Source organism: Piliocolobus tephrosceles, chromosome 11 (genome assembly GCF_002776525.5).
Source record: "Piliocolobus tephrosceles isolate RC106 chromosome 11, ASM277652v3, whole genome shotgun sequence".
NCBI lineage: Eukaryota > Metazoa > Chordata > Mammalia > Primates > Cercopithecidae > Piliocolobus > Piliocolobus tephrosceles.
Genome location: NC_045444.1, coordinates 119,216,457 through 119,243,434, shown reverse-complemented (window position 1 = coordinate 119,243,434; position 26,978 = coordinate 119,216,457). Strand labels below are relative to the sequence as shown.

The window sequence follows — 26,978 nt, the reverse complement described above, 5'->3', positions numbered from 1 at the left end:
ATTCAACATTTTAAGTTTTAACTTTTCAAAACCAGATCTATGGGTTTGACACGTTGAAACGTGCAATCTAACTATGACACAAATACGAACCAAGAAAAATGCAACTGGTAAACCTAGTGTAAAATGAATGGTTGTAACTTGCTATTTGGGAGATACACAAAGGTATCTGGACAAGTAATTTGAAAATATGAAGTCTACACATTTTTAAAAGCATGGTTACTGGATATACAAAAATGGTACCTTTGTATTAATTTTCATTTCTTGGGTTACTCAACATCTAAAGGTATTAATCCTCAGAGGTACTGCATACACTACACTACTTTATACCTGCTGCTGCGGCTGCTGTTGCGGCTGCTGCTGAGGCTGCTGTGATGGCTGTTGCTGCTGCTGCTGCTGCTGCTGCCGCTGCTGGTTGGCTTTCTGTTTGGCACGGCGCTCAAGGAACTGCTTGGCAAACTCCTTGGCCTCAGAAGTATCTCCCAAATAGGCCCTGATATAATCATGGACCTCATAAGGAGATTCTACTTCTTTCAGGAAAGAAACAAATGTGGGAACTGCAAAATGGGAGGGGAGAAGACAAGGGTAACAATGAAATAATGAAAGAGAACATACAAAAATCAGTTTCCATTTTTAATATATCTTTATACGTAATCAAACATTAACGACAGAAACTTAAGTATGCAGCAATTGTGTTTAAATATTCTTTAATCTACCCTATATAAATGCAAAAAACACTATAATCACAACACTCATATCACATGTTTAATTTCACTGAATGTTACATTGACTGAAACAGTTACTTGACTAAGGCTGAAGTAATTCGGGGATTCATTCTTTCCTTAAAAATCCCCAAATTCAATAAATATTTATTAACTCCTATGATGTGTGCCAGGCACTACAACGTATACTAAAGAAAACAGCTATATACTCCTGGAACTTTCAATCCACTGAGATTTTTTTAGAGAGAAATCAAATGGAAAATGTAAGCAGTGTGTGTTATAGGAGAAAAGCATGAGTATCAGAGTTAGACAAACATGGGTTTAAAACCTGACTCCGAAATTTGCTGGCTGTGTGACCTTGATGAGTTATTTAACCATTCTGAGCCTCTGTTTCCTAATTTATAAAATGGGGATAATATCACCTATCTTGTAAAGGTATCTTCAAAAATCACTGCTAATCAAATAACTGGGATACTACATGTTAACTCCAAGAGCGTGCCTAGCACATGGTAGGTGCTTAATGCATGGCAGCCATTACTGTTATTTAAAATTATTTTCTCTGTAGACTTTTAAATCATTAGACATTGTTACACTGCTGCAAAGGAACCCTTTAATTCCCTTACTGCTGTTTTTCACAGTTTCTTGGTTTTAGACAGGGTATCAGAGGTGGACTAATTAATTCAGCCTGTTAGTTATGGGAATCCTGACATGACCAGTCTCTCTTCAAACATTCAGGGATGGGAGACAGTTCTGTTTAACAGCTAACCATCAGCAAGTTTTTTTCTGAACTGTGCCAAAGCCTTTTCACTTCTGCACATTGGTCTTAGTTTTACCTCACACAAAATAAGTACACTTGCTTTATCACAATTCCCACTCCCTCCCCCAAAGGTAGAAAGGGAATGATGTCACATTACCTCAGTCATCACTTGTCCAGGTTGACCTTTGTCTCCAGCATGACAGTTACTTTTTTTTTAACCTGACATAGCTGGCAATGTTCCCCATAAAATGAACAGTATGGAACTAAGACCTCCTCTGTCCTGTGTATCATTAAGGCAGTCTAAGATGGCATTTAATTTTTGACAACCACCAATAACCTATTACTAAAAGTTTAGTATTACTAGACTTTTCTTACAAGTAATACTATTAAAGAGTCAAGTTCCCACGGCAGGTGCAGGAGTTGACCTCCTTAGATTTCATCTTTTGACTTCTGGACCACTGCTCAAATTTGCCAGCCTCTCTGTGGGTCCTGCTCTGTCATTCCACATGCCGGGTTTCCCTTCCCAATTCTTACCATCCAAGTTATTTGCCGTATTAAGGGCATGAAGCATCTGTTCACACCACTGGGTAAATCCATCTTGGGCTTTATTTACTCCCTGAAAGAGCTTCAGCAACTTTTCTTCTTCTTCTACTTTCTTATTCTGCCGGTTAGACACACCTACAGATTTACTAAAGCAAAACAATAGGGCGATATTATATTCCCAGAAACTGTTACTATATGATTATAGCACAACACCATAAATAATGTCTTGGCAACACTGGATGGATGTCCAGTAATCCAATGCTTGGCTCCAAAAAAGAAAAAGATTCAAATATTTGGATTGGATATACCCTTAAAATCTAGTTTCAGTTAATATATCTTAATTTGTGGATAAAGGGCATCTATTTAGAAAAAATGATGAAATTCTTCCTATGTGTCCTTAGGTAAGTTGTTTAATTTTACTAAGCCTCAGTCTCCTCATCTGTAAAATGGTACTAACACTTTTTTGGGTTATCATAAGTAATAAAGATATTGTATGAAAAAGCCTATAGCACAGTGCCTGGCAAAGATGCTCAGTAAACTAACAAAAATTTATTGTCCTATATTCATAATATGTTAGGCCCTAAATCAAGAAGAAACAATCTGACAACACTACCATTTATTAAGTAGTTACTATGTGCCAGGCACTAACTACTTATCATGTATTCATTTAATCTTTGCAATTACATGCATAAAGTTGTTATTATTATCTTCATTTTACCAATGAGGGAACTGAGGCCCAAAGAGGTTCCCTCTTGCCCAAGGTCACACAGCTAATAAGTGGTAGTGCTGGGATTTGAGTTCATGTATTTAACACTAAAACCCATGCTCGTTCAACAACACTGTATACTGAGGAAAGAAAGATGAAGATGAAAACGTAACTAACTTATAAATATAAATAGGTTTAAGGTCATTACAGAGGTATTTTATAATACTCATATTAATAGTATGAATCACTTAAAATTACAAATTTAGGAAAAATGCTAAGGTATCTAAAGAATAGCTTGAAGAAATGTTCAACAACACAACAACAACATTATACTATTTCTAATATTTATTAAGTGGTTACCATGTGCTAGGCGATAGAATAAGTGCTCAGCAGAAGGAGCCCCAAGAAATAATACGAATGTGTTTCTATGGGGAAGAAAGCAATCACCATAATTACGACTGCATGTGCTTGAACACAGATGAAAACGGTAAGTAAAAACTAAATAACTACCTTTTCCTGCCCACCCAACATCAAACTTCCTCCATCCTCACCTCCCAACCAACCAAGGTGCATAGGTGTGGTCATTTTGAGCCCTACCTGAGACTGGCGTTGTTTTTATTTTTATTTGTTGAATTCCTAGGTCCCACCTCTTTAACTGCATCATCCCAGAATCCCATGTTGGAGTTTTTAGTGTCAGCATTACTCCAAATACTACTGACTAGGTCAGATGTCCACTGGTTAGGAGGACCAGTATTTATAGAGCCCCAAACAGAATTCCCAATGCTGGTGTGCAGGTTGGAATGCTGTTAAAGAAAAAGAGAAAAATGATTATCGTTAATCATGTTAAAAAGAAGACAGTCAGAAAAGATAATACTAGTCCATAAAACGACAGCTTAGGAAAATGCACACACCGTATTGTTACGAGCTCTGTTTGGTTGCTGGTGCTGCTGCTGCTGCTGCTGCTGCTTTTGCATTTGCCTGGCCTCTTCCTGCTGGATCTCCAGAAGAGATTTCGTGGTACCTGAAGGTTTGCTGACATTCCCCCAACCTGAGAGTTTCTGCTGTTGCTGCTGCTGCTGCTGCTGGAGAGCTTTCATCAACTCCCTCTGCTGGCGCCTTTGCTGTTGCATAAAAATAGAACCTAGCTGAGGATTCTTGTTTTTAGATAATAGTTATAAATATCCAGTATACTAAATGGAACGCAAACACATAGTAGCTACATAAAATTAACTTGATGGGATTAAATTCTGCTGTTGCAAATAAAAATGTAAATCGCTAACAGTATCAAAAAGGAGAACAAAAACATCAAATGCAAAATTACTTCGTTTTTTGTTGTTGTTGAGACGGTGTCTCACTCTTTCGCCCAGGCTGAAATGCAATGGCACACTCTCAGCCCACTGCAACCTCTGCCTCCCAGGTTCAAGCCACGATGCCCGGTTAATTTTTTGTATTTTTAGTAGAGATGGGATTTCACCGTATTGGCCGGGCTGGTCTCGAACTCCTGGCCTCAAGTGATCCACCCACCTCAGCTTCCCAGAGTGGTGGGATTACAGGCGTGAGCCACCATGCCTGGCCTCAGAATTACCTTTTTATTTACTTATTTATTTGGGAGAGAGGGTCTCACTCTGTCACCCAGGCTGGAGTGCAATGGCACAACCTCAGCTCACTGCAACCTCCACCTCCCAGGTTCAAGTGATTCTCCTGCCTCGGCCTCCTGAGTAGCTGGGATTATAGGCGCCTGCCACCATGCCTGGCTAATTTTTGTATTTTTAGTAGAGACAGGGTTTCACCATGTTGGTTAGGTTGGTCTCGAACTCCTGACCTCGTAATCCACCCACCTCGGCCTCCCAAAGTGCTGGGATTACAGGCGTGAGCCACTGCACCCGGCCAGAATTACTTCTTAAAAATTAAGTAGGCCTTTGGTTAAGCATAGAAATAAAACACATTTACTTCCTAAAACCCCCACCAAAATGCCAGTTTATTTATACACACACACACACACACACACACAGCATAAACCCATAAGGACAAAGAAAACAGAATAGATTTTTTAAAATCTGAAAAGCAGATAAATAATGAGAACCAATGTAACAGACCCAATAAATTGAAATCTAAGTAAAGGAACTCAGAAACAGGCAGATTCATAAAGAAGGCTCAGAAACTGGACGTGCTGAATCTCTCAAACAGAGGAAGACTGGCTGAAAGGCTGTAAAAAGAAGCAGTAAGACTCCAAATTGCCTCCTGCACTCTATGCAGTTATGCAATTCACTCTCCCTCAACACAGCAGAAAATAGAACATTCCCTGTCTGAAGAAGCCAAACCAGACTGGTACATTATCCTGTGGGGAAGCCAACCAGCTTGACAAGAAAACACACCTATAGGTAGGTACCAGCAAATTGGAGTGGGGGTGGGGGGTGGACATCCCCAACAGAAAAACCCAGCCAGAAACGATTACAGGAAAGTCTATCAAGGTGCTGTACGTACCAGAACCTCTAATCAGCTTTTGAGTGCCTTATTTGTAAATAGGAACAAACAGCCAAAAATTACCTAACATTTCACATAAACTTCTAACATAAAAGCCAAAGAAAAAAACAAACAAAAATAATTCAGCAGAAATAGAAATAAAAGAACGGGAAAATAGGAGTTGGCTTTTAAAGAAGCTATCAGTAAGTAATATCCTTAGAGAGGTAAGATGGTGCATTCAAGGAAACAAGAATAAAAGGCTATAAAAATACTTAAAAGAACAAAATAAGGACTCACAGACGTTTGATATAAGATAGCACATATTAAAAGCTCAACTTGGCCGGATGTGGTAGCTCATGCCTGTAATACCCAACATTTAGGGAAGCCTAGGCAGGAGAATCATTTGAGCTCAGGAGTTCAAGGATACAGTGAGTTACCATCACACCACTGCACTCCAGCCTGGGTGACAGAGCAAGACCCTGTTTCTAAGAGGAGAAGCCCAACAGAAGGACTGGAGGGAACACTGAGAAAATGCCCCATAGAAAAGATAAAAAGGGCAGGGTGCAGTGGCTCATGCCTATAATCCCAACACTCTGGGAGGCCAAGGTGGGAAGATCGCTTGAGCTCAGGAGTTTGAGGGCAGCCTGGGTAACGTAGTGACACCTGTCTTCAAAAAAAAAAAAAATTTTAAATTAGCCAGGCATGGTGGCACACGCCTGTAGTCCTAGCTACATTCCAGCCCAGGAGACAGAGTGAGATCTTATCAAAAAAGATAAAAGCACAGAGATGGAAAATGAGAGAAAAAACATGAGAAAGTAAAAATCAGTCCTGGGAGAAACATGTAAATAACAGGAACTCAAGAAAAATAAAACAGCAGCTATGTAGCAAGCTGAGAGTGTCCAGATCAGAACAGGTTAGAGGCCCCCAGAAAGGATGCCTCCAGGGATGACAACGAAATAAAATTATCTTAGGTTTTTCTATGTAAGAAATATGTATTAAGAGGTACTCCTGTGAAGGATATGGGAAGACTTAAAAGTTCCAAGAAAATTAAATGAACACACAAATGAAGGCTGGGCACGGTGGCTCACGTCTGTTATCCCAACACTTTGGGAGGCTAAGGCGGGTGGATCACTTGAGGTCAGGAGTTTGAAACCAGCCTGGCCAACATGGTGAAACACCATCTCTACTAAAAATATTAAAAAAAAAAAAAAAAAAAAAAAAAAAGCGGGGGGTGGTGGCAAGTGCCTGTAATCCCAGCTACTTGGGAGGCTGAGGCAGGAGAATCGCTTGAACCCAGGAGGTGGAGGTTGCAGTCAGCCGAGATTGCGCCACTGCACTCCTGCCTGGGTGACAGAGCGAGACTCAATCTCTAAAAGGAAAAAAAACAAAAATAAAATACAAATGAAATAATTATTAACTTCTGGCAGGCGGGAGGAGACCTGGGATTCCTTGTCATCACCACTATTATTATCTTTTCATTTGGTGGGGACCAAAATTAGTGGGACAATTTTTAGCCCTGAAGGGAGAGATATACTCTGTTTTGCATCCATTTGTTGATAACCTTTTAGAGAAAGATGATTCCAGAGAAAGTTCAATCCTTTTTTTTTTAAAAAATAAAGGTAGGAAATAAGGTCATCTTCAAGTGTGAAGAAACATCTTCTCTTACTGGATGACTTCAAGCACACTACATGGTAAACACAAATAGATAATTTCCATTTCTCCTTGTGTATCCAATGCCCTCCTAATTTCAGTAAACCACATGACCCAAATCCAAAAATGACAACTGACATTCTCTAACAAATTGACAGCTCTACCTCAAATCATATCTACATAAAGCATGTTCTTCAGGACTCTGCTATATTACGTCACCTTTTCAGAGGCCCTCTCAGACCACACTACCTAAATCTGGACAATCCACCACACCATCACTACCCCTGATTCCCAACACTCTCCCTACCCACCTTCCCTTGTTATCTCTCTGACACTTATCAACCTCTCATACGCTATATTTTCTACTTTTCTCTCCTCAACCAGAGGGTCAGCTTCATGAATGCAGAAAATCTTGCCTGTTTTAGACTCAGCTATATCCCCAGACCTTAAGTAAGTAGGTAGGTATTCAGTAAGCATGTGTTGAATGAATGAATGAATGAATGAATGAGGCACCAAATGGCATACTGAACCAAACTATGAATTATTCATTTTCTCCTCTCTGTCAAAAGCTGTGTTATTCCCCTTCCCTTTTACACTCTTTTGTACCCTTCCTACACTAATGATGAACTATAGGATATACACTTAAAAGCAGAGGTACTTTATTTCTGTCATATTTTTCTAGACTAGTCAGGGAACCCAGTGTCTTTGGAGAAAAATACATTCTGCTTTCTAGACATCAGACTTACAAAAGATTATCTGCACACAACTCACCCACAATTTTGAACAACCCATGCGCTTTTATTTACGAGGTCTTCTCAAGAACTACAGTAAAATGCTTAAGAAAACTGAACAGTTATGTTACTCAATCTCTCAATCTTCATGTTATTCCTATGAGATCCTTCACATCTGCTAGGGTAACCAAATTATGGGACGAAGTTTAATAATGAACATCCAATTCAGACACAAAACAATTCTGATAGTAACTGTCCTCAGTAACCACTAATCCATAATGCACGCTAGATATTCTGGAACACTGCTTGACTAGATCTCTTTAAATAAAAACTTTAAAATTTTACCTCTTCTCGAAGCTGCCGTTCTCGTTCTTCCTCTAGTTTTTGGATTTCGGCCAACGACAGTGTGGCCTGGGACTGACATGCTGTTGTATTGGACTGCTGGCCCCACGTTGAAGAAGAGGGAAGCTACAAAAAAGGGAAGGCAGGAAAGTTCATGAGGAAATGTGGACAGGAAACAAAGAAGCAATAATGCATTATGTACACCCAGAACAAATGCATTTCTGTCAACTTCATTTACCACATTCAATTCAAATTTCCTTCTTCATTGCTTTTACTTACTATCTGCTCAGTTAGCTCCTTTTGCTTAAGTTTTTGTCACTGCTCCAAACCTAAGTTTATTTTAAAACAACTTATAATACACATATACACTTATATTTGATCTAACACTTGGTGACAACAAATTTGTTACATCTGGTACTGACATAAACAGCAATATACAACCATAAAGAGGAGTAGACAAAAGAATCACTAAATTGGCTTAAGGATTTTTTAACTGACAAAAGCAACAAAGGACATGATATGCTGCTGTCCAGTGAAAGGGTTAAGGACATGATTTCTGAGGGTAGCACCGTGAGATTTCTCATCTCAGGAGAGATGCTGGCATAGTTCTTGATCAGCCTTTATGAAAGGGAGCCACTGTTAACCAGGCTGTAGCTTCTAGTCATGAGCATTAAGCTGCTTTTAATCAATAATTTTATTTTTCCCATCCCTTAAGATTATTGACTAAAATAGAGTATAAATATCTGGGTCCTGAATATTTCAATATTCTCAAAGCCTGATTATTCTCAGAGAAACCCTTGCTCTTCCTGGCCAGAAAAAGATACACTTTTAATACTGAGGCATCAAACAAGTAAACACAATAAAAAATAAACCTAACCAGACTTAAAAAATGTATTTAATAAAAATAACACACGTATATAGATCAAAATAAATAAAATGCCAAACAGTCCCCCAAAAGAATGGACCTACAGCAGAAATCTGTAACAGTGGATATTGATAGGATAAAAGGTATAAACAGTTTAAACCACCACTGATATTGCCAAACAACTCATCAAATGAATGTCTTCAACACTAGTGAACATAATCAACCCTTAACATTTTTTGGTCAATAAGATAAACAATAGGGCATTTCTCTCAAAATGCACCTGCCCTGGGGTTGGGGAGGGGTGCAGAGGGAAGTTAACAAAGACTGGGGGAAGGAGGTGTTGAGAGGCAAAATTGAGCAAAAATTAACTTTTTCTCCATAGGAAATGACTCATTTGAAGGCACTATCAAGATCAAGTAAGGCAGTAGATCTCAAACTGGCAGCATAACCTGAAGGGACCTATAAAAATATAGAGGCCCTGGCTCCACCACATGTAATCAATCAGAAGATCAGAAGGGAAGGCAGGAGAATGTAACCACTGATGCTTTCTAATATCACAGTAGATGTGTCACCCCATGATAACCAGGAAACAATCTTTCAAGCCCGCTTCAGCAGAACTCAGTCGGCACCGGGAATAGAGGTAATGCCTCCAGAAATGGCTGTCTATCCTCACGGGCACCTCTGAGAATCTTCCTATTGCTGTGCCAATATATATTTATTCTCTCTCTCCTCCCTGGCCCTACTCTCTATTTCTCTCTCTATAACACACACATACATACGCATACGCATACACACACACACACACACACACACACACACATACACACACTCTCTCTCTAGGTATACATACACACAAAATATATACTCCATATTTCATAGATCTGCTCTCTAAGGTAACTGCAGACCAAACTTAAGTATTCCTTATATAGACTTATGTCTGTTGATAGCTTTCATTTTCCTTAAATCTTCCTTGTACATCGGAAATAATACCCCAGAACTCTTTCAACATTGCCTCATGACACTTACCAGCCCAACCATCACCCTATAATGCCCACTCAGGAGAACTGCAGTGTGTCAATCATGCTTCTCAGAACAAACTTTTGACAAATCAAAAGCCAACAGGGACCCCTGAATGCCTAACATCCTTCACTGATTTTTGAAACTATATTCTTTTTTTTTTTTTTTTTTGAGACGGAGTCTCGCTCTGTTGCCCAGGCTGGAGCGCAGTGGCGCGATCTCGGCTCACTACAAGCTCCGCCTCCCGGGTTTACGCCATTCTCCTGCCTCAGCCTCCCGAGTAGCTGGGACTACAGGCGCCCGCCATCTCGCCCGGCTAGTTTTTTGTATTTTTAGTAGAGACGGGGTTTCACCGTGTAGACCAGGATGGTCTCGATCTCCTGACCTCGTGATCCACCCGTCTCGGCCTCCCAAAGTGCTGGGATTACAGGCTTGAGCCACCGCGCCCGGCGAAACTATATTCTTCTTGTTCTGCCCTAACATTGCTACCTTACATTTCAACACCGGTTTTGCTTTAAGAAATAACTGTTTCACTGTCAGAATGACAGCACGAGGAACTGCGTGGACCTGCTCCCTGGCAAAACTGGTGAAGATCATTTTTAAAATAATCATTTAAACTCTCTGACTGGCAGCAGGGCCTCACACCTGTAATCCCAGCACTTTGGGAGGCCGAGGCAGGCGATCACCTGAGGTCAGAATTTTGACATCAGCCTGGCCAACATGGCAAAACCCTATCTCTACTAAAAATAAAAAAAAAACATAGCTGGGTGTGGTGGTGCACACCTGTAATCCAGCTACTCGGGAGGCTGAGGCAGGAAGATCGCTGAGGTGGAGGTTGTAGTGAGCCGAGATTGTGCCACCGCACTCCAGCCTGGGCAGCAGAGCCAGACCCTGTCTCAAAAAAATAAATAAAGTCTCTGGTAATACTCCTAAGGGCATAGAGCAAATGAAAAAAAAAAAAGTTTATTCAAGAGTATTTGCTAAAACTCAGTAAGAACAGCAAGAGTTCGTGATACTTAAACCAAGACCTACTCTCTCCTTCTCTCCTCCCAGCTTAATGAGACAGAAACTCCATTCTAGACTGGTACAGTCAAGACACGGCTCCCTTCTCCCCTCAGTCATCAGTCAGCAGGCTTTCTTCCTGGGAAAAGCACATTGGTGTGTCTCACTCTGATGCCGGTTACCTGTGACAAATGCTAAGTTCCAAACAAGTGCAACTGATGTGGGGGCTCTCTTCTTGTGCCCAGCCCCACTCATAGGATGGAAACTCTTGACCACAGCAATACCAATACTAGGGCCGTGATCACCAATAGGGCTGGCTGGGCCAAGCCACCAGGAGAAGCAAGCCAAGAAGACCTGAGGCTACTATTCTGCTCACCCTTCAGCAAATGTTAGAGGAAAGCAGACCACTGTGCCCACTTCCAGAGCTGACTGAGAGATTTTTGTCTGAAGGTAGGAGTGTAGGAAACAAGTAGAAAACGGAAAGCTCCAGGTTTCTTCCCAAGGAACTGACTTTATTTGCAACAGATAGTGGAGGAGTTCAAGCCTAATGGTGTTTTCAGAAACAGCAGAAGTTGGAGTAAAAGGCAATTGGGAGGAGACTGGTAGATTCATAGGAGATACAGGCTAAACTGTAGGAGGCTGCTACCTTATCTGAGAAAACTAGTTAAAGAAAACTGGAAGAAATCCTCCCGGAGTCAAAACAAATTTCATATATAGACCTCAGGAACTATTTTTTCAAAGAAACCTGAATTTAAGTGGATCAGTCTGTCAGTGTATGTCCCAAGGGGCTTTTTTTTTTCTTTTTTGGAGACAGGATCTTACTCCGTCATCCAGGTTGGAGTGCAGTGGTGTGATTTTGGCTCACTACAACCTCCGTCTTCCATGCTCAAGTGATCTTCCCACCTCAGCCTCCCAAGTAGCTGGGACCACAGGCACACATCACCACACCTGAATAAATTTTTGTACTTTTTTTTTTTTTTGGTAGAGATGGGGTTTCACCATGTTGCTCAGGCTCGTCCCGAATTCCTGAGCTCCAGCAATCCACCAGCCTCGGCCTCCCAAAGTGCTGGGATTATAGGCGTGAGCCACTGCACCCAGCCCAGGACAATTTTAACCCATTTCCCATCTGCCCCGAGAATATTTGCTGGCAGCATGTGCAACTGTGGCGTTTACCTAGAGCTAACTTGCAGGGGTTTTTTTTCTAGATCATTTGGCATCTGTTTTCTGTTCCAACAAGCTGTCCTAACTGCATCAGTGCTGTTTGGATGTAATTCTCTAAAAAGCATTTAGGGGTAAGGTTAGGACTGTAATACCAGACTTACCTCAGGGTCAGCGCTGCAGCCACATGTACCACCAGGAATATTCTCAGGGCAAACAGGAAACGGGTTACGAACAACAGAGCAATCGGCTAGCAATAAGTGGAGTGAAATAGCTGAGTGTAGAAAAGACAATCAAAGAGAGCCCTGCCAAACCCAATGTCACCTCGGAGTCACTCTGGGTACACCCAGTGCTGTACCCCCAGCATGGGCAACAGCAAAGTCTTCAACATGGTCGGGAGAGGAGGGGAGAGTTGGACTCCACTAAAATAATCTATCCAGTCACAAAACAAATAAACAAACAAGTAAGAAAATCAAGCTGGAAGGGGCGAATGGAGATATCCAGAGTTGCTACAAGACATTATCAAAAAGTCCAGCTGCCAATAAAAAATTACGAGACATGCAAGAAACAGGAAAGTATAACCTATACACTGGGGAAAAAAAGCAGGCAACAAAAACTGCCTGTGACAATGAACAAGATGTCAGACTTAACAAAGACTTCACATATGTTATAAAAGCTGTTTCAGGGAACCTAAGAAAGCTATGACTAAAGTAGTAAAGGAAGGTATGATGACAGTGTCACACCAAATAAAGAATATTGATAAAGAGATAGATGATATTTTTTAAAAAAGCAAAAGGAAATTCTGGAGTACCAAAGTATAATAACTGAAATTAAAAACTCTGCCCATCAATGGAGGATTGGATAAAGAAAATGTGGTGTTTATATAAAGCATGGAATGCTACTCAGCCACAGAAAAGAATGAAATCTTGTCTTTCACAGCAACACAGATGGAACTGGAGGCTATTATCCTAAGTAAGGTAACCCAGAAACAGAAATCAAATACTACATGTTCTCACTTAAAAGTGGGGGCTAAACAGTGGATACAAACAGGCATACAAAGTGGAATAATGGACAATGGAGACCCCAAAAGCTGGGAGAATAGGAGGTAAGTAAGGGGTGAATAATCCAGTATCCTACTGGATACAATGCTCACTATTTAGGCGATAAGTACACAAAAAGCCCGGACTTCACCACTATGCAACGTATGCAGTTAAGAACCTACACTTGTGTGCCCTAAATATATATAAAAATTTTTTAGTTAAAAAAAAAATCACTAGAGGTACACTACAGTATATCTGAACTGGCAAAAGAAAGAAATAAACTTAAAGATAGATCAATACAGATTACACAAAGAACAGAGAGAAGAACACGAAGAAAACTGAAGAGAGCCTTAGAGAAATGAGACACCACTAAGTGCATGAAGTACATCAACATAAGCATCACTCAAGTGCCTGAAGGAGAGAGAGAAAGGAACAGAACATATACTTGAAGAAATAATGGCTAAAAACTTCTCCAGTTTATGGAAGAACATTAATCTACACATCCAGGAAGCGCCATGAATTCTGAGTAGATTAAACACAAGGAGACCCATAAACAGATATGTCATAGTAAAAATGCTGAAAGCCAGACTATTTGGAAGTTATCTTTTTTTCAAGAATCCTTTCCAAACTTCCCAGATGGACAGTGGTTCTCACATTTTAGAGAGCATGGGTTTGTTTAAATACAAGATTTCTCAGTTCTACCCCTAGAGGTTCTGATTCAGTAGGTCTGGGGTGTGAATCCGGACATCTCACAAGTTCCCAAGCAACGGAACTCTGAGAATGACTGACTCCATGCCACCTCTCCCACTACATTCACCATACTATATTCTACTTTCTGGTTTACATGTCTAACCTGTGAGTTACTTAAAGATAGGGGACACTAAACCTTACCGCTCACTGCAGACCCAGCATGAAGTTAGCAGACCCTCCCATAAATCTGTTCCTCCCTTCCCAATTACTCCAATTCCATCAACAGTTCCACTATCTTCTCAGTCCTGAAACTTATTCTGGCAGGCACCCCAGCTTCCGCCTTCCTCCCTCAGCTCCAGAGAGTAATTAAGTCTTGCTGACTGCTATCAGGCCAGCTCCCTCCTGCTGGCCTCTCCTATTCATTCACACCAGCACCAACATAGCCTCTTTACTGGGCTGTGTTTACCCAGTATTCATTTTCTCCTTATTAAAAAAAAAAAAAAGGTTTGAATCCTCCTTAAAACAACACTTTGTATATATCACTTCTTAATGTAACTTTCAATAAATGCCCATGGCCAACTCTGTTTCAAGCCCTATATTCTAGTTCCCATTCACACATATGAATGTTTACATGCCTATATTTTTAAGTTTGTGAGCTCTCTGGGAGCAACTGCCTTGTCTCATTTATCTTTGTCTCAGCAGTGCTGAACTGGTATAGAATAGGCACTCTGGTGTTTACTGGGCCACATTAAATTTATGAACCAAACAGATTTACATGTTTTGCCTGCATTATTGCTCATGTCCTATCCTCTTGTTTACTCCTCTCTCATTTAAATGCCTAATACAAAGTACGTGCATTATATACCTTATTGATGATCAAAAAACCAAAGTAGTAATATTCAATGATAAAGAAAGTGCCGGGCACAGTGGTTCATGCCTGTAATCCCAGCACTTTGGGAGGCTGAGGTGAGCAGACTGCTTGAGTCCAGAAGTTCAAGCCTGGGAAACATAGTGAAACACCATCTCTACTAAAAACATAAAAAACTAGTTAGGTGTGGCGGCGTGTGCCTGTAGTCTCAGCCATTGGGGAAGCTGAGGTGGGAGGATCGTATGAGCTGCCTAGGAAGTCAAGGTTACAGTGAACCAAGATCATGCCACTGCACTCTAGCCTGGGTGATGGGAGTGAGTCCCAGTCTCAAAAATAAATAAATAATTTCAAATACTTTAATATAAAAAAAAGAAAGAAAGTACAGTTTTACTTCTACTGGTACAGCCAGCACCTACCTAACTAAATAATGTTAGCAAGGAGCTCCTAAGGTTGATGCCTCGCTCGGGCTTTACCTTCATCTGCGCCAGCTGTTGTTGCTGCTGCTGCTGCTGCAACCTCCGGAGAGCCTCTTGCTGCTGCTGCCTCTGGCGCATTAACTCCTTCTGCCTTTGGACCTCCAGCTCCTTCCTCTTCCGTTCTTCTTCCTCATGCCGGAGTCTGGCTGCCTCCTCTTCCATCCGCAGCCGGTTCTCCTCTAATCGACGCTGGGCTTCTTCTTCTTCCCGGGCCCATTTTGCAGCCTCCTCTTCCTTTCCAGAAGGAAAAATTAAAGAGATAAAAATTGTATTAATTGTGGGGGGAAAAAATCTGACTCACTTTTGAAAGCTTCTGTCAAATGGCTATAGAAATGACAGAGAAAGCAGAAACTGTTCATGATGACGCAAGGTAGAAGTAACTTTTCTTTTAAAATATATTTATAGTAGCCACAAACGCCTGGTATGCTTACAGGATGAAATTTTAATTAAAGGACTACCACTTTAAACATGTGCAGTCAAAGCCCTGATCTTGAAGCAGCTCACCATCAACTGCAAGAAAGTCTCCTGGAAACAGTGCTTCAACATCTGAAGTGAGCAAGCCTTTCAGGGTGCTGAGCACTAAGAACTACCAATACCTTGTAAGGATGCTGATTACCATGAAAGCATCAGCCAGTTCTAGAACCAAAGCAACTTTCCAAGACCACAGAATTCCATCCTTGGCTCTTGCCCTGTGGCTTATAGGCCCTTCAGAACACCTCTCCTCAACCAGTCCTCCACCATCTACTACATTTGCCCTCACCTGGACTCATTTTCCTTCTGCTTCCTTCCCTCAAAACCATTCCATTGTGCCCTGCGAAACTCATTTCACTAAGAAATTCCCTTCATCTGTGCAGTCTGTCGGCTGTGCCTGCAATGCTTTGTCTTACCCATATCACATTCCTCTACTTCATTCTCTAAAACGTAGGTCAGAGAGAAGTCAGCCACTCGGAGACTCGCCTAGCCTTTAGGAGGTATACTTCACCTTTGCCTTTTGATTAAGGTCAACTATACCCTGTCCTTATCTATTTGCTTCTAGTCCACCTATGGCAGCTCCTGCTTCTACCTGTTCAACAACTACTACCTTTGTCAGGTTTCTTCCTTGTAGACAAAGCCTCCTGCCACATCAAAGGTTTAAAATGTCAGATTTTGCTTTTAAGCTTCCAGTGTAACTAGGGGTAGCCATGTGATCCAATTGGGGTCAAAGAGATGTCTACTGGGAGACCTCTAAGGACGAAATTTTTCCCAGATAAAAGGAAGAAAGCATGAGAGAAGGACCATTCCCTATTTGGATACAGGTTGCAAATAGTGTGATATCCAAAACTCTTAACCATGACGTGAAACATCTGAACTCAAAAGTCAACACACCAGGAAATGGCAGAGGAGAAATACGCAAAGGCTGTCAATCCTTAATAGCATTCACTGAGTCACTGAAGCAAGTGTATAACAGGCTGATGGGCAGACCTCCTTAGAGTGTGAGGCAACAATTTCATTTATTATTTAAACTACCTTAGATGGGTATTTTTATTTTGGAGCTGAAAGTATCCTAATGATGGCAATTACTTCTTGTATATTCATCACACACATGGGCTGTGCTTGAGAACAGAAATAATTTCTCAAAAAAGTCTTATACTCCACCAGAAAACAAGCACAATAACTAGCATGTAGTACATTAACTAAACATGTTAACTGTTAAATGAATAAACCAAAGAATGAATCAACACACAATCTAACTTGGAAGCTATCTATCTCTAATAGAATTCAGGTTTCTAAAAAAGCTCAATTTAGAACACAGGCAAAAGCAAGCAAAACTCTACATTCTTAAGTGTGGACTGCACAGAGTGACTTCCAAGGAGTCAGTACAGTTCTGACTTACAGTACTACTTACAGTAGTAAGGGGGAAAGTAACTTACAGTGGAGAAATCTGACAAACACTACTTCAGCCAAGTGATCAAGGTCTGTATCAGCAGTCCCAAACCATGTTGGCAATACGTGTACCCCCTGATTTGATGTGATGAAAATGCCACCTTGCCTTTGTGATCTTCCTCACAAATACCCATAGCCCAGTCTCTTCATGAGAAAAACTTCAGATAAATTCCAATCAAGGGGTACCCTATAATATACTAACCAATATTTCTTGAAACTGTCAAGGTCATCAAAAACAAGGAAAGTCTAAGAAACTGTCATGGCCAAGAAGGGCCTAAAGAGACATGACAGCTAAATGCAATATGATATTCTCTTTTTTACAAGTTATTATCATTATTTTTTCTTTGTAGAGACAAGGTCTCGCTATGTTGCTCAGGATGTTCTCGAACTCCTGGCCTCAGCGATCCTTCTGCCTCAGCCTCTTGAGTCATGGGGATTACAAGTGTTAGCCACTGTGCCCAGCTAATATGATATTCTGAATGGAATCCTGGAACAGAAAAAGGACATTAGGGAAAAGCTTTAAAATCTCAATAAACAATGGATGTTAGTTAATAATAATGCATCAGTACTGGTTTATCAGTTGTAACAAATGTACCATACTCATGTAAGACATTAATAGTAGGAGAAACTGTGTGCAAGGGGAAATATGGAAGTTCTGTGTATTATATTCCCAGTTTCTCTGAAAATCTAACACTGTTCTAAAAATAAACTCTATCAATAAAAAAAAATCTACGTTCTTAAACATTAAAATAAAATGATTTGGGGGTTCTAGTTTCTTGTAATGACAGAGTACCATGGTTGGACTAACTGTCACACATGTAATTATAAAAGCTGAACTAAATACCAATGAACTAAAAACAGAAAAAAAAGAACAGGTATACTGAGCCAGGCCCAGTGGTTTGCGCCTGTAATCCCAACTACTAAGGAAGCTGAAGTGAGAGGGTCACATGAGGCCAGGAATTTGAGACCAGACTGGGCAATACAGTGAGACCCCTGTCTCCAAAAACATAAAGTAAAAATTAGCCAGGCATGGGGCATGTGCCTGCAGTCCCAGGTACTTGAGAGGCTGAGACAGGAGGATCGCTTGAGCCGAGGAGTACAAGGTTGTAGTGAGTTATAATCACACCACTGCACTCTAGCCTGGGCGACAGAGTGGGACGTCGTCAATAAAAACAAACAAACAAACACCACCAGACAGAAATCAAAGAAGAGTATACCCTTCCCCGCCCGCCACCTGTCTATTAATCAAAAAGCATACTGTTGAAAAAATACATGTAAGATTTTTATTTACGTTTTGCCTAAGGGCACTCCCCCATTCACCAGCAAGGGACTCGAAGTGTTACTAGCAGTTCTGGTGGTCAAAAGGGAGAGTTCTGGGATAGACAAGCAGACATTAACCTGGGGGAAAATTTGGAAGGGGGACCATCAGAAGGAAGGGAACCAGAAAAGAGATGAGCCCCCAAATCTGCAGAAATCCTTGGCTGGCTCACAAACTACAGGCATGAAGTAGACCTTGGGATCAAGCTAAAAGGTGCAACTGGAAGCTGGAAAAACTCAGTAATTGAGATTAGAGATTTCTGCTGCTCTACCATGAGTGGGGTGCAATGCTGAAGACTGAATTCACCAAGGTAAGTGCCAGCCAGAACTAAACTCTCTCTTTAAAGGGACAAACCAGAATGCATAATCTCTATAATCTACCATTCAGAATGTTCCTTATACACTTTTTTTTATTATAAAAAATCACTAGATATACACAAAAATGGAATAAGGAAAAAATACATACCATGCAAACACCAAAGACAACTAGAATGGCAACCTTAACATCAATTTAATAGACTTTAAGACAAGGAATACAATCAGAGGTAAATAGGAACATTTCGTAATGATAAAAGGTTCACTAAGAAGACAGAACTATATAAATGTATATGCTAGTAATAACAGAGCCTCAAGACACAAGAGCAAATACTAACATCTAAAGGGAGAAATGAACAAATCAAAAACTGGTAGTTTCAGATTTTAGCATCTGTTTTCTTAAGATGAAAATGCACGGCTAATTTTGAAAAAATGTTAGCATCTCTCCCAGGAATCAATATGACAACTAGATAAAAATTAAGTAAGGATATAAAATATTTAAATGTTATCAGCCACTCTGACCTAATTGTCATTCATGAAACACTACACTCAACAATTGAGAAATATAGATTCTTTACAAATGTAGGAGGCCAGGCTTGGTAGCTCCTGCCTATAACTCTAGCACTTTGGGGGGCTGAGGCAGGAGGATTGTTTGAGGCCAGGAATTCAAGACCAGCCTGGGCAATATAGCAAGACCCCATCTCCACACACTCTACACTCTATATATTTTTAATTTTTTTTCCTTTTTAAAAAAACTAGTTAGATTTAACAGTGGGGGGTTATATACTAACTTCAGTGACACTAATAATTTTAATAAATTCTGATAACTCACTACCATCAGACCAGCCAAGACTCTGCCTCTATAAAAACTTTTTAAAAAATTAGCCATGCATGGTGGTATATGCTTGTAGTTCCAGCTACTCTGGAGGCTGAAGGAGGAGAATAGCTTGAACCAAGGAGTTCTAGGCTGCAGTGAGCTATGATCACACCACTGCACTTCACTGTGGGCAACAGAGTGAGACCTGAACTCAAACAAACAAACAAACAAACAAAAAAAACCACCCACAAATGCACACAGAATAATTCACCAAGACAAGCCATATACTCAACCAAAAGGGGTCAATACATTTTTAAAAATTGGGATCTTACAGATTATGTTCTCTGACTACAACATAACTAAGTTAGAACTAAATATAAGTAAGGGACTAGGCACTATAGCTCACACCTGTAATCCCAGAACTTTGGGAGACCAAGGAGGGCTGATTGCTTGAGCCTGGGAAACATGGCGAAACCCCATGTCTTCAAAAAATACAAAAATTAACCAGGTGTGGTGGCATACATCTGTGGTCTCATCTACTCAGGAGACTGAGGTGAGAGGATCACCTGAGCCCAGGGAGGTAAAGGCTGCAATGAGCTGTGACCATACCACTGTATTCCAGCCCAGGTGACAGAGCGAGGAGGCCCTGTCTCAAAAAAAAAAAAAAAAAAAGAATATAAATAAGATTACCTGGAAACGGCTCCCAAATACTTGGAAATTAAATAACCCATTCTCAAATAACTCATAAGCCAAAGTGGAAATTACAAAAAAATTCAAAAGTGTTTTAAACTAAATAATAAAAATGCAACATACTAAAAATTGTGACATGTAATTAAAGAAGTGCTCAGAAAGAAATGTTGCTTTACATGTATTTATTAAAAAGGAAGAAAGGTTTAAATTTTACTCTCTAAATTTTTGTCTTAAGAAACTACAAACAGACACGCAAATTCAACTCAAAGTAGAAGACAGAAAACAACTGTGTGGCAGGAATCAATGAAAAGATAAATAAGTAACAAAGCCAAAAGTTGGTTCTTTGTTCAATCTTTCAAAAGACTGATAAACAGAACACAAACTACCAATATGCAGAATAAAAGGAGGACTATTGCTACAGACCAAACAAACATAAAAAGAATAACAATGAATAAAACTGTGCCACTGAATTTGACAGCTTTGTTAAAAGGACACAGATTACAAACATTGACAAGACAACCTGATTAGCCACATAATTCAAAGAAACTGAACTTTATAAAAAATCTCTCCACAAAGAAAACACTAGGCTCTGATGGTCTCAATGGTGAACTCCATCAAAAACAAGCAGGCCTCGAAGATACTGCAGGTTCAGTACCAGGCTACTGCAATAGAGTGAAGATTACAATAAAGCAAGTTGTACGAAACTTTTGGTTTCCCGGTGCATATAAATGTTTATACCCTACAGCAGTCTATTAGGTGTTCAACCGCATTATGTCTTAAAAAATGTCTATACCTTGAAAATCCCTAGGATTTTCAGAATGGTAAATGAGCACTGGCTTCAACTTAGTCACCAGCTGCATTAGCCCTTAACAAGAGAGTCAGCCTGTCCTTTTGAGGCTTTGAAACCAGATATTGACGTCTCCTCTCTAGCTATGACAGTCCTAGACGATCTCTTCTTTTATTAGAAGGCTGTTTCACCTACATTGAAAATCTGTTGCTTAAAAATTGCAACAATCACCTGAGCTTTCAGAGAGTTGTATTCTTTTTTGATGATCTTGGCTTGATGTTGATGGCTGCTGATTAGGGTGGTGGTTGCTGAAGGCTGGGATGACTGCAGCAATTTCTTTTTTTTTTTTTGAGACGGAGTCTGGCTCTGTCTCCCAGGCTGGAGTGCAGTGGCCGGATCTCAGCTCACTGCAAGCTCTGCCTCCCGAGTTTACACCATTCTCCTGCCTCAGCCTCTGGAGTAGCTGGGACTACAGGTGCCCACCACCTCGCCCGGCTAGTTTTTTGTATTTTTAGTAGAGACGGGGTTTCACCGTGTTAGCCAGGATGGTCTCGATCTCCTGACCCCGTGATCCGCCCGTCTCGGCCTCCCAAAGTGCTGGGATTACAGGCTTGAGCCACCGTGCCCGGCCGGCAATTTCTTAAAATAAGACGTCAGTGAAGTTTGCTGTATTGAGTGACTCTAATTTCTATGAAAGATTTCTCTGCAGTATGTGATGCTGTTTGATAGCATTTTATCTAGGGTAGAACTTCTTTCAAAATTGGAGTCAATTATATCCTTTGCCCACTTTTTGATGGGGTTGTTTTTTCTTGTAAATTTGTTTAAGTTCTTTATAGGTTCTGGATATTAGCCCTTTGTCAGATGGGTAGACTGCAAAGATTTTCTATCATTCTGTAGGATGCCTGTTCACTCTAATGATAGTTTCTTTAGCTGGGCAGAAGCTGTCTAATTAGAACTCGTTTGTCTATTTTGGCTTTTGTACACTTCTCAAAACAAGACATTTATGCAAAAGAAAAAATGCTCATTATCACTGATCATCACAGAAATGCAATTCAAAACCACAATGAGATACCATCTCACACCAGTTAGAATGGCAATCATTAAAAAGTCAGGAAAACAACATGCTAGAGAGGATGTGGAGAAATAAGAACACTTTTACACTGCTGGTGGGAGTGTAACCCAGTTTACACTGGGTTAAACTAATTTAACCATTGTGGAAGACAGTGTGGCAATTCCTTAAGGACCTAGAACTAGAAATACTATTTGACCCAGCAATCCCATTACTGGGTATATACTCAAAGGATTATAAATCATGCTACTATAAAGACACATGCACATGTATGTTTATTGTGGCACTATTCCCATAGCAAAGACTTGGAACCAACCCAAATGTCCATCAATGATAGACTGGATTAAGAAAATGTGGCACATATACACCATGGAATACTATGCAGCCATAAAAAAGAATGAGTTCACGTCCTTTGCAGGGACATGGATGAAGCTGGAAATCATCATTCTAAGCAAACTGTCACAAGGACAGAAAACCAAACACTGCATGTTCTCACTCACAGGTGGGAGCTGAACAATGACAACCCGTGGACACAAGGCAGGGAACATCACACACCAGGGCCTGTTGGGGGGTGGGGGGCTGGGGAGGGATAGCATTAGGAGAAATACCTAATGTAAATGATGAGTTGATGGGTGCAGCAAACCAACATGGCACATGTATACCTATGTAACAAACCTGCACGTTGTGCACATGTACACTAAAACTTAATTAAAAAAAAAAACTGTAGTCAATCTCTCAAATCCTGTCACTGCTTTATCAACTAAGTTTATGTAACATTCTAAATCCTTTGTTGTCATTTCAACAATGTTCACGACATCTTCACCAAGTGTAGACGCTATCTTAAGAAACCTCTTTCTTTGCTTATGGAAAGTAGTTGATTCCATAAGAAGCAACTGCTGACACATTCAAACTTTACCATGAGATTATAGCAATTCAGTCACATCTTCAGGCTCTACTTCTGATTCTAGTTCTCTTGCTATTTCCACCACATCTGCAGTTACTTCCTCCACTGAAGTCTTGAACCCCTCAGAGTCACCCATGAGGATGGGAATCAACTTTTTCCAAACTCCTATTAATGTTGACATTTTGACTTCCTCTCATGAATCACTAATATGCTTTAATGGCATCTGGAATGGTGAATCCTTTCCAGAAGGTTTTCAATTTACTTTGCCCAGACCCATCAGAGGAATCACTACCCATGGTACACAGAGCATTATTTCTTAAATAATGACACTTGAACATCAAAATTAATCCTTGATCCATAGGCTGCAGAATGAATGTGATATTGGCACAGATGAAAACAACATTAATTTCCTTGTACATCTCCATCAGAGCTCTTGGATGACTAGGGGCATTGTCAATGAGCAGTAATATTTTGAAAGGAGCAGTAGGTCTTCAACAGTGAGTTTAAAATATTCAATATACGACACTGTGAACAGATGTGCTGTCATCCAGGCTTTGCTGTTCCATTTATACAGCACAGGCAGAGTAGATTTAGTATAATTCTTAAGGACCCTAGGATTTTCAGAATGGTAAGTAAGCATTGGCTTCAACTTTAAGTCACTAGCTGCATTAGCCCCTAACAAGAGAGTCAGCCTGTCCTTTAAAGCTTTGAAGCCAGGCACTGACTTCTCCAATCTAGCTATGAAAGTCCTAGATAATATCTTCTTCTATTAGAAGGCTGTTTCATCTATACTGAAAATCTGTTGCTTAGTGCAGCCACCTTCATCAATGATCTTAAGTAGGGCTTCTGGATAACTTGCTGCAGCTTCTACATCAGCACTAGCTGCTTCACCTTGTGCTTTTATGTTATGGAAATGGCTTCTTTCCTTAAACTTCATGAACCAACCTCTGCTAGCTTCAAACTTTTCTTCTTCAGCTTCATCACCTCTCTTGGCTTTCACAGAATTGAAGAGAGTTTTAAGGCCTTGTTCTGGATTAGGCTTTGGCTTAAGGGAACGTTGCGGCTGGTCTGATCTTCTATCCAGACCACTAAAACTATCTCCATATCAGCAATAAGGCTGGTTGGCTTTCTTATCATTCATGTGTTCACTGGAGTAGCACTTTTAATTTTCTTCAATAACTTTTCCTTTGCATTTACAACTTAGCTAACTGGCACAGGGGGTCCTAGCCTCTGGCCTATCTTGGTTTCTGACATGCCTTCCTCACTAAGCATAATCATTTCTAGCATTCAATTTAAAGTGTGAGACATGACTCTTCCTTTCACTTGAACCCTTAGAGGCCACTGTAGGATTATTAATCAGTCTAATTTCAATAATGACGTGACTCAGCGAATAGGGAGGTCCAAGGAGCGGAAGAGAGACAGGGAATAGCCAGTCAGTAGTCAGAACATACGCAATAGGTAATGGATTAAGTTTGCTGCCTTATGTGGGCACAGTTCATGGCACTCCACAACAATTTCAATAATGACATCAAAACTCACTTATTACAGATCACCGTAACAGCTATAACAGTAAAAAAAATCTGAAACATTGCAAGAATTACCAAAGTGTGACACAGAGACAAAGTGAGCACACGCTGCTGGCCAACAGACTTGGTCGATGCAGGGCTGCCACAAGCCCTCCAATTTGTAAAAAATGAAATACGTGCAAAGCACAAGAAAGTGAAGCACAACAAAATGAGGTATGCCTGTATTCAATGAAGAAATAATTCCAATCTTATACAAACTTTTTCAGAAAACAATTAAAGTATCACATTCCAATTTAAGAGGCCAGTATAAACCTAACACCAAAAGGGGACAAAAGCATTATAAGAAAATTATAGGTCAGGCGTGGTGGCTCACTCCTCTAATCCCACCACTTTAGGAGGCCAAGACAGGAAAACTGCTTAAGTCCAGGAATTCAAGACCAGCCTGGGCAACACGGCAAGACCCCATATCTCCACAAAAAATAAAAAAATTAGCCGGGTGTGGTGGCATGTGCCTGTGGCCCAAGCTACTAAGGCGGCTGAAGTGGGAGGCTTGATTGAGCATGGGAGGTCGAGGCTGTAGTGAGCCAAGACTGCAGCCTGGGTGACAGGGTGAGACCATCTCCAAAAAAAAAAAAAGAAAGGAAAAAAGAGAAAGAAAATTATAGACCTATCTCTCCCTCATGAACACAGATGCAAATATCCTTAACAAAACAGTACCAAATTAGGTTAACATATGTATCAAGTAGGGTGGTAATCCAGGAACACAAAGTTGGCTTAACCTTCAAAACTCAGTTATTAATAGTTATCAATAACTGCTATTAATATTAATTATTAGTAATTCACCATATGAGCAGAATGAAAAAAGTAAATGATTATCAATGCAGATAAAGCATTTTACAACCTCAATATCTATTCATTGAAAAACTTTCAGTAAACTAGGAGTGGAAAGAAACTTCTTCAGTTGGATAATGGATACCTATGAAAAACGATCAACATATTTAATGGTGAAATACTGGACATTTCTCCCTAATACTGGAAATAAGGCTATTATCCATTTTAACCACTTCTATCCAAGGCTGGAAAGGAAGAATTAAAACTGCTTCCATTTATCAGTAAGATTCCATAGAAAATCCTGAGGAATCAACAAAAGTACTATTAGAGGTAGTAAGTTGAGTTTCACAAGGTGTCAGAATATAAGATCTATATATGAAAACCAATCAATTCCATTTCCATATAGAACTGGAAAATAAACAGTTCCCCCGCCGAGATGGAGTCTTGCCCTGTCGCCCAGGCTGGAATGCAGGGGTGCCATCTCGGCTCACTGCAACCTCCGCCTCCCAGATTCAAGCAATTCTCCTGCCTCAGCAACCCAAGTAACTGGGATTATAGGAGCGCAACACCATGCCCAGCTAATTTTTGTGTTTTTAGTAGACACAGGGTTTCACCCTATTGGCCAGGCTGGTCTCGAACTTCTGACCTTGTGATCTGCCCGCCTTGGCCTCCCAAAGTGCTGGGATTACAGGCATGAGCCACCGCATCTGACCTGCGGAAAAATAAACTTTTAAAATTCCATTTATAATAGCAAAAAAGAAAAAACTCAATTTTTTAAAGATGTATATAACCTGTATAATGAAAACAAAATGGCACTGAGAAAAAAACAAGGAACACATAAATAAATGGAAAGATACACCATGTTCATTACCTGGAAGACTCAGTATATCTTAAAATGTGAATTCTCTTCAATTTAGATTCCACACAATCCAAATCATAATCACAGTAGGCTTTTACTTACACAGAAATTAAGAAGATAATTTTAAATTTTAATAGGAAGGCAAAAGATCTTAGTCAAGCAGTCTTGAATAAAAAGGCAAAGCTGGAAGACATACTGACTTACTTGTAGTTACTATAAAACTACAGTAGTAATCAAATCAGTGTGTACTCGTTTAAGGACAGGCAAACTTATCAATGGAACAAAACGGAAGAGTCCAGTAAAAAAAAAAAAAATTTTATACAATTGACTTTGACAAAAGCATCAAAAATTCAATAGAAAAAGGAAAGACTTTGCAAAAACAGGCACTGGAACAACCCATACCTTATATCATACAGAAAAAACAATTCAAACTATTTTTAAAACCAAAACTATAAAGCTTTAAAAAAAAATACAGGAGATATTTTAATAATCTGCAGGCTGGCAAATAGTTCTTATATAGAAACAAAAAAACACTAATAAAAGACAAATGTAATAGGATTTCATCAAAATTAAAAATCTGTACTTATCAAAAGATCCCCTAGGAAAAAAACAGACATGCTATAGTGTGGAGGAAAGTATGCACAACATTTATCTGACAAAGGACACATACTGAGAATGTAAGGAATCCAAACCTAAAAGTAAGAGCTAAAAGTATACAACTTGTAAGAAAAAAATAGATAAATTGGACATTATTGGCCAGGCGCGGTGGCTCATGCCTGTATCCCCACACTTTAGGAGGCCAAGGTGAGAGATCACCTGAGGTCAGGAGGTCAAGACCAGCCCGGCCAACATGGCGAAACCCCATCTCTGTCAAAAATACAAAAATTAGCCGAGCATGGCAGCACATGCCTGT

General features: G+C 40.2%; 1 protein-coding gene across 4 annotated transcripts in view; it reads right to left on the bottom strand.

The window, feature by feature from the left end:
• The window catches only part of GIGYF2 (GRB10 interacting GYF protein 2), a 165,765-nt gene that overhangs the window by 10,664 nt on the left and 128,123 nt on the right, over positions 1–26,978 (bottom strand). For all 4 annotated transcript variants that reach the window (XM_023188562.1, XM_023188560.1, XM_023188563.1 and 1 more), the window contains 6 exons: positions 15,025–15,261; positions 7,915–8,037; positions 3,637–3,846; positions 3,323–3,528; positions 2,011–2,165; positions 328–554 (listed from right to left, as the gene is read on the bottom strand). In XM_023188562.1, the coding sequence (XP_023044330.1) occupies positions 328–554; positions 2,011–2,165; positions 3,323–3,528; positions 3,637–3,846; positions 7,915–8,037; positions 15,025–15,261 (1,158 nt within the window). The remainder of the gene's footprint in view (positions 1–327; positions 555–2,010; positions 2,166–3,322; positions 3,529–3,636; positions 3,847–7,914; positions 8,038–15,024; positions 15,262–26,978) is intronic.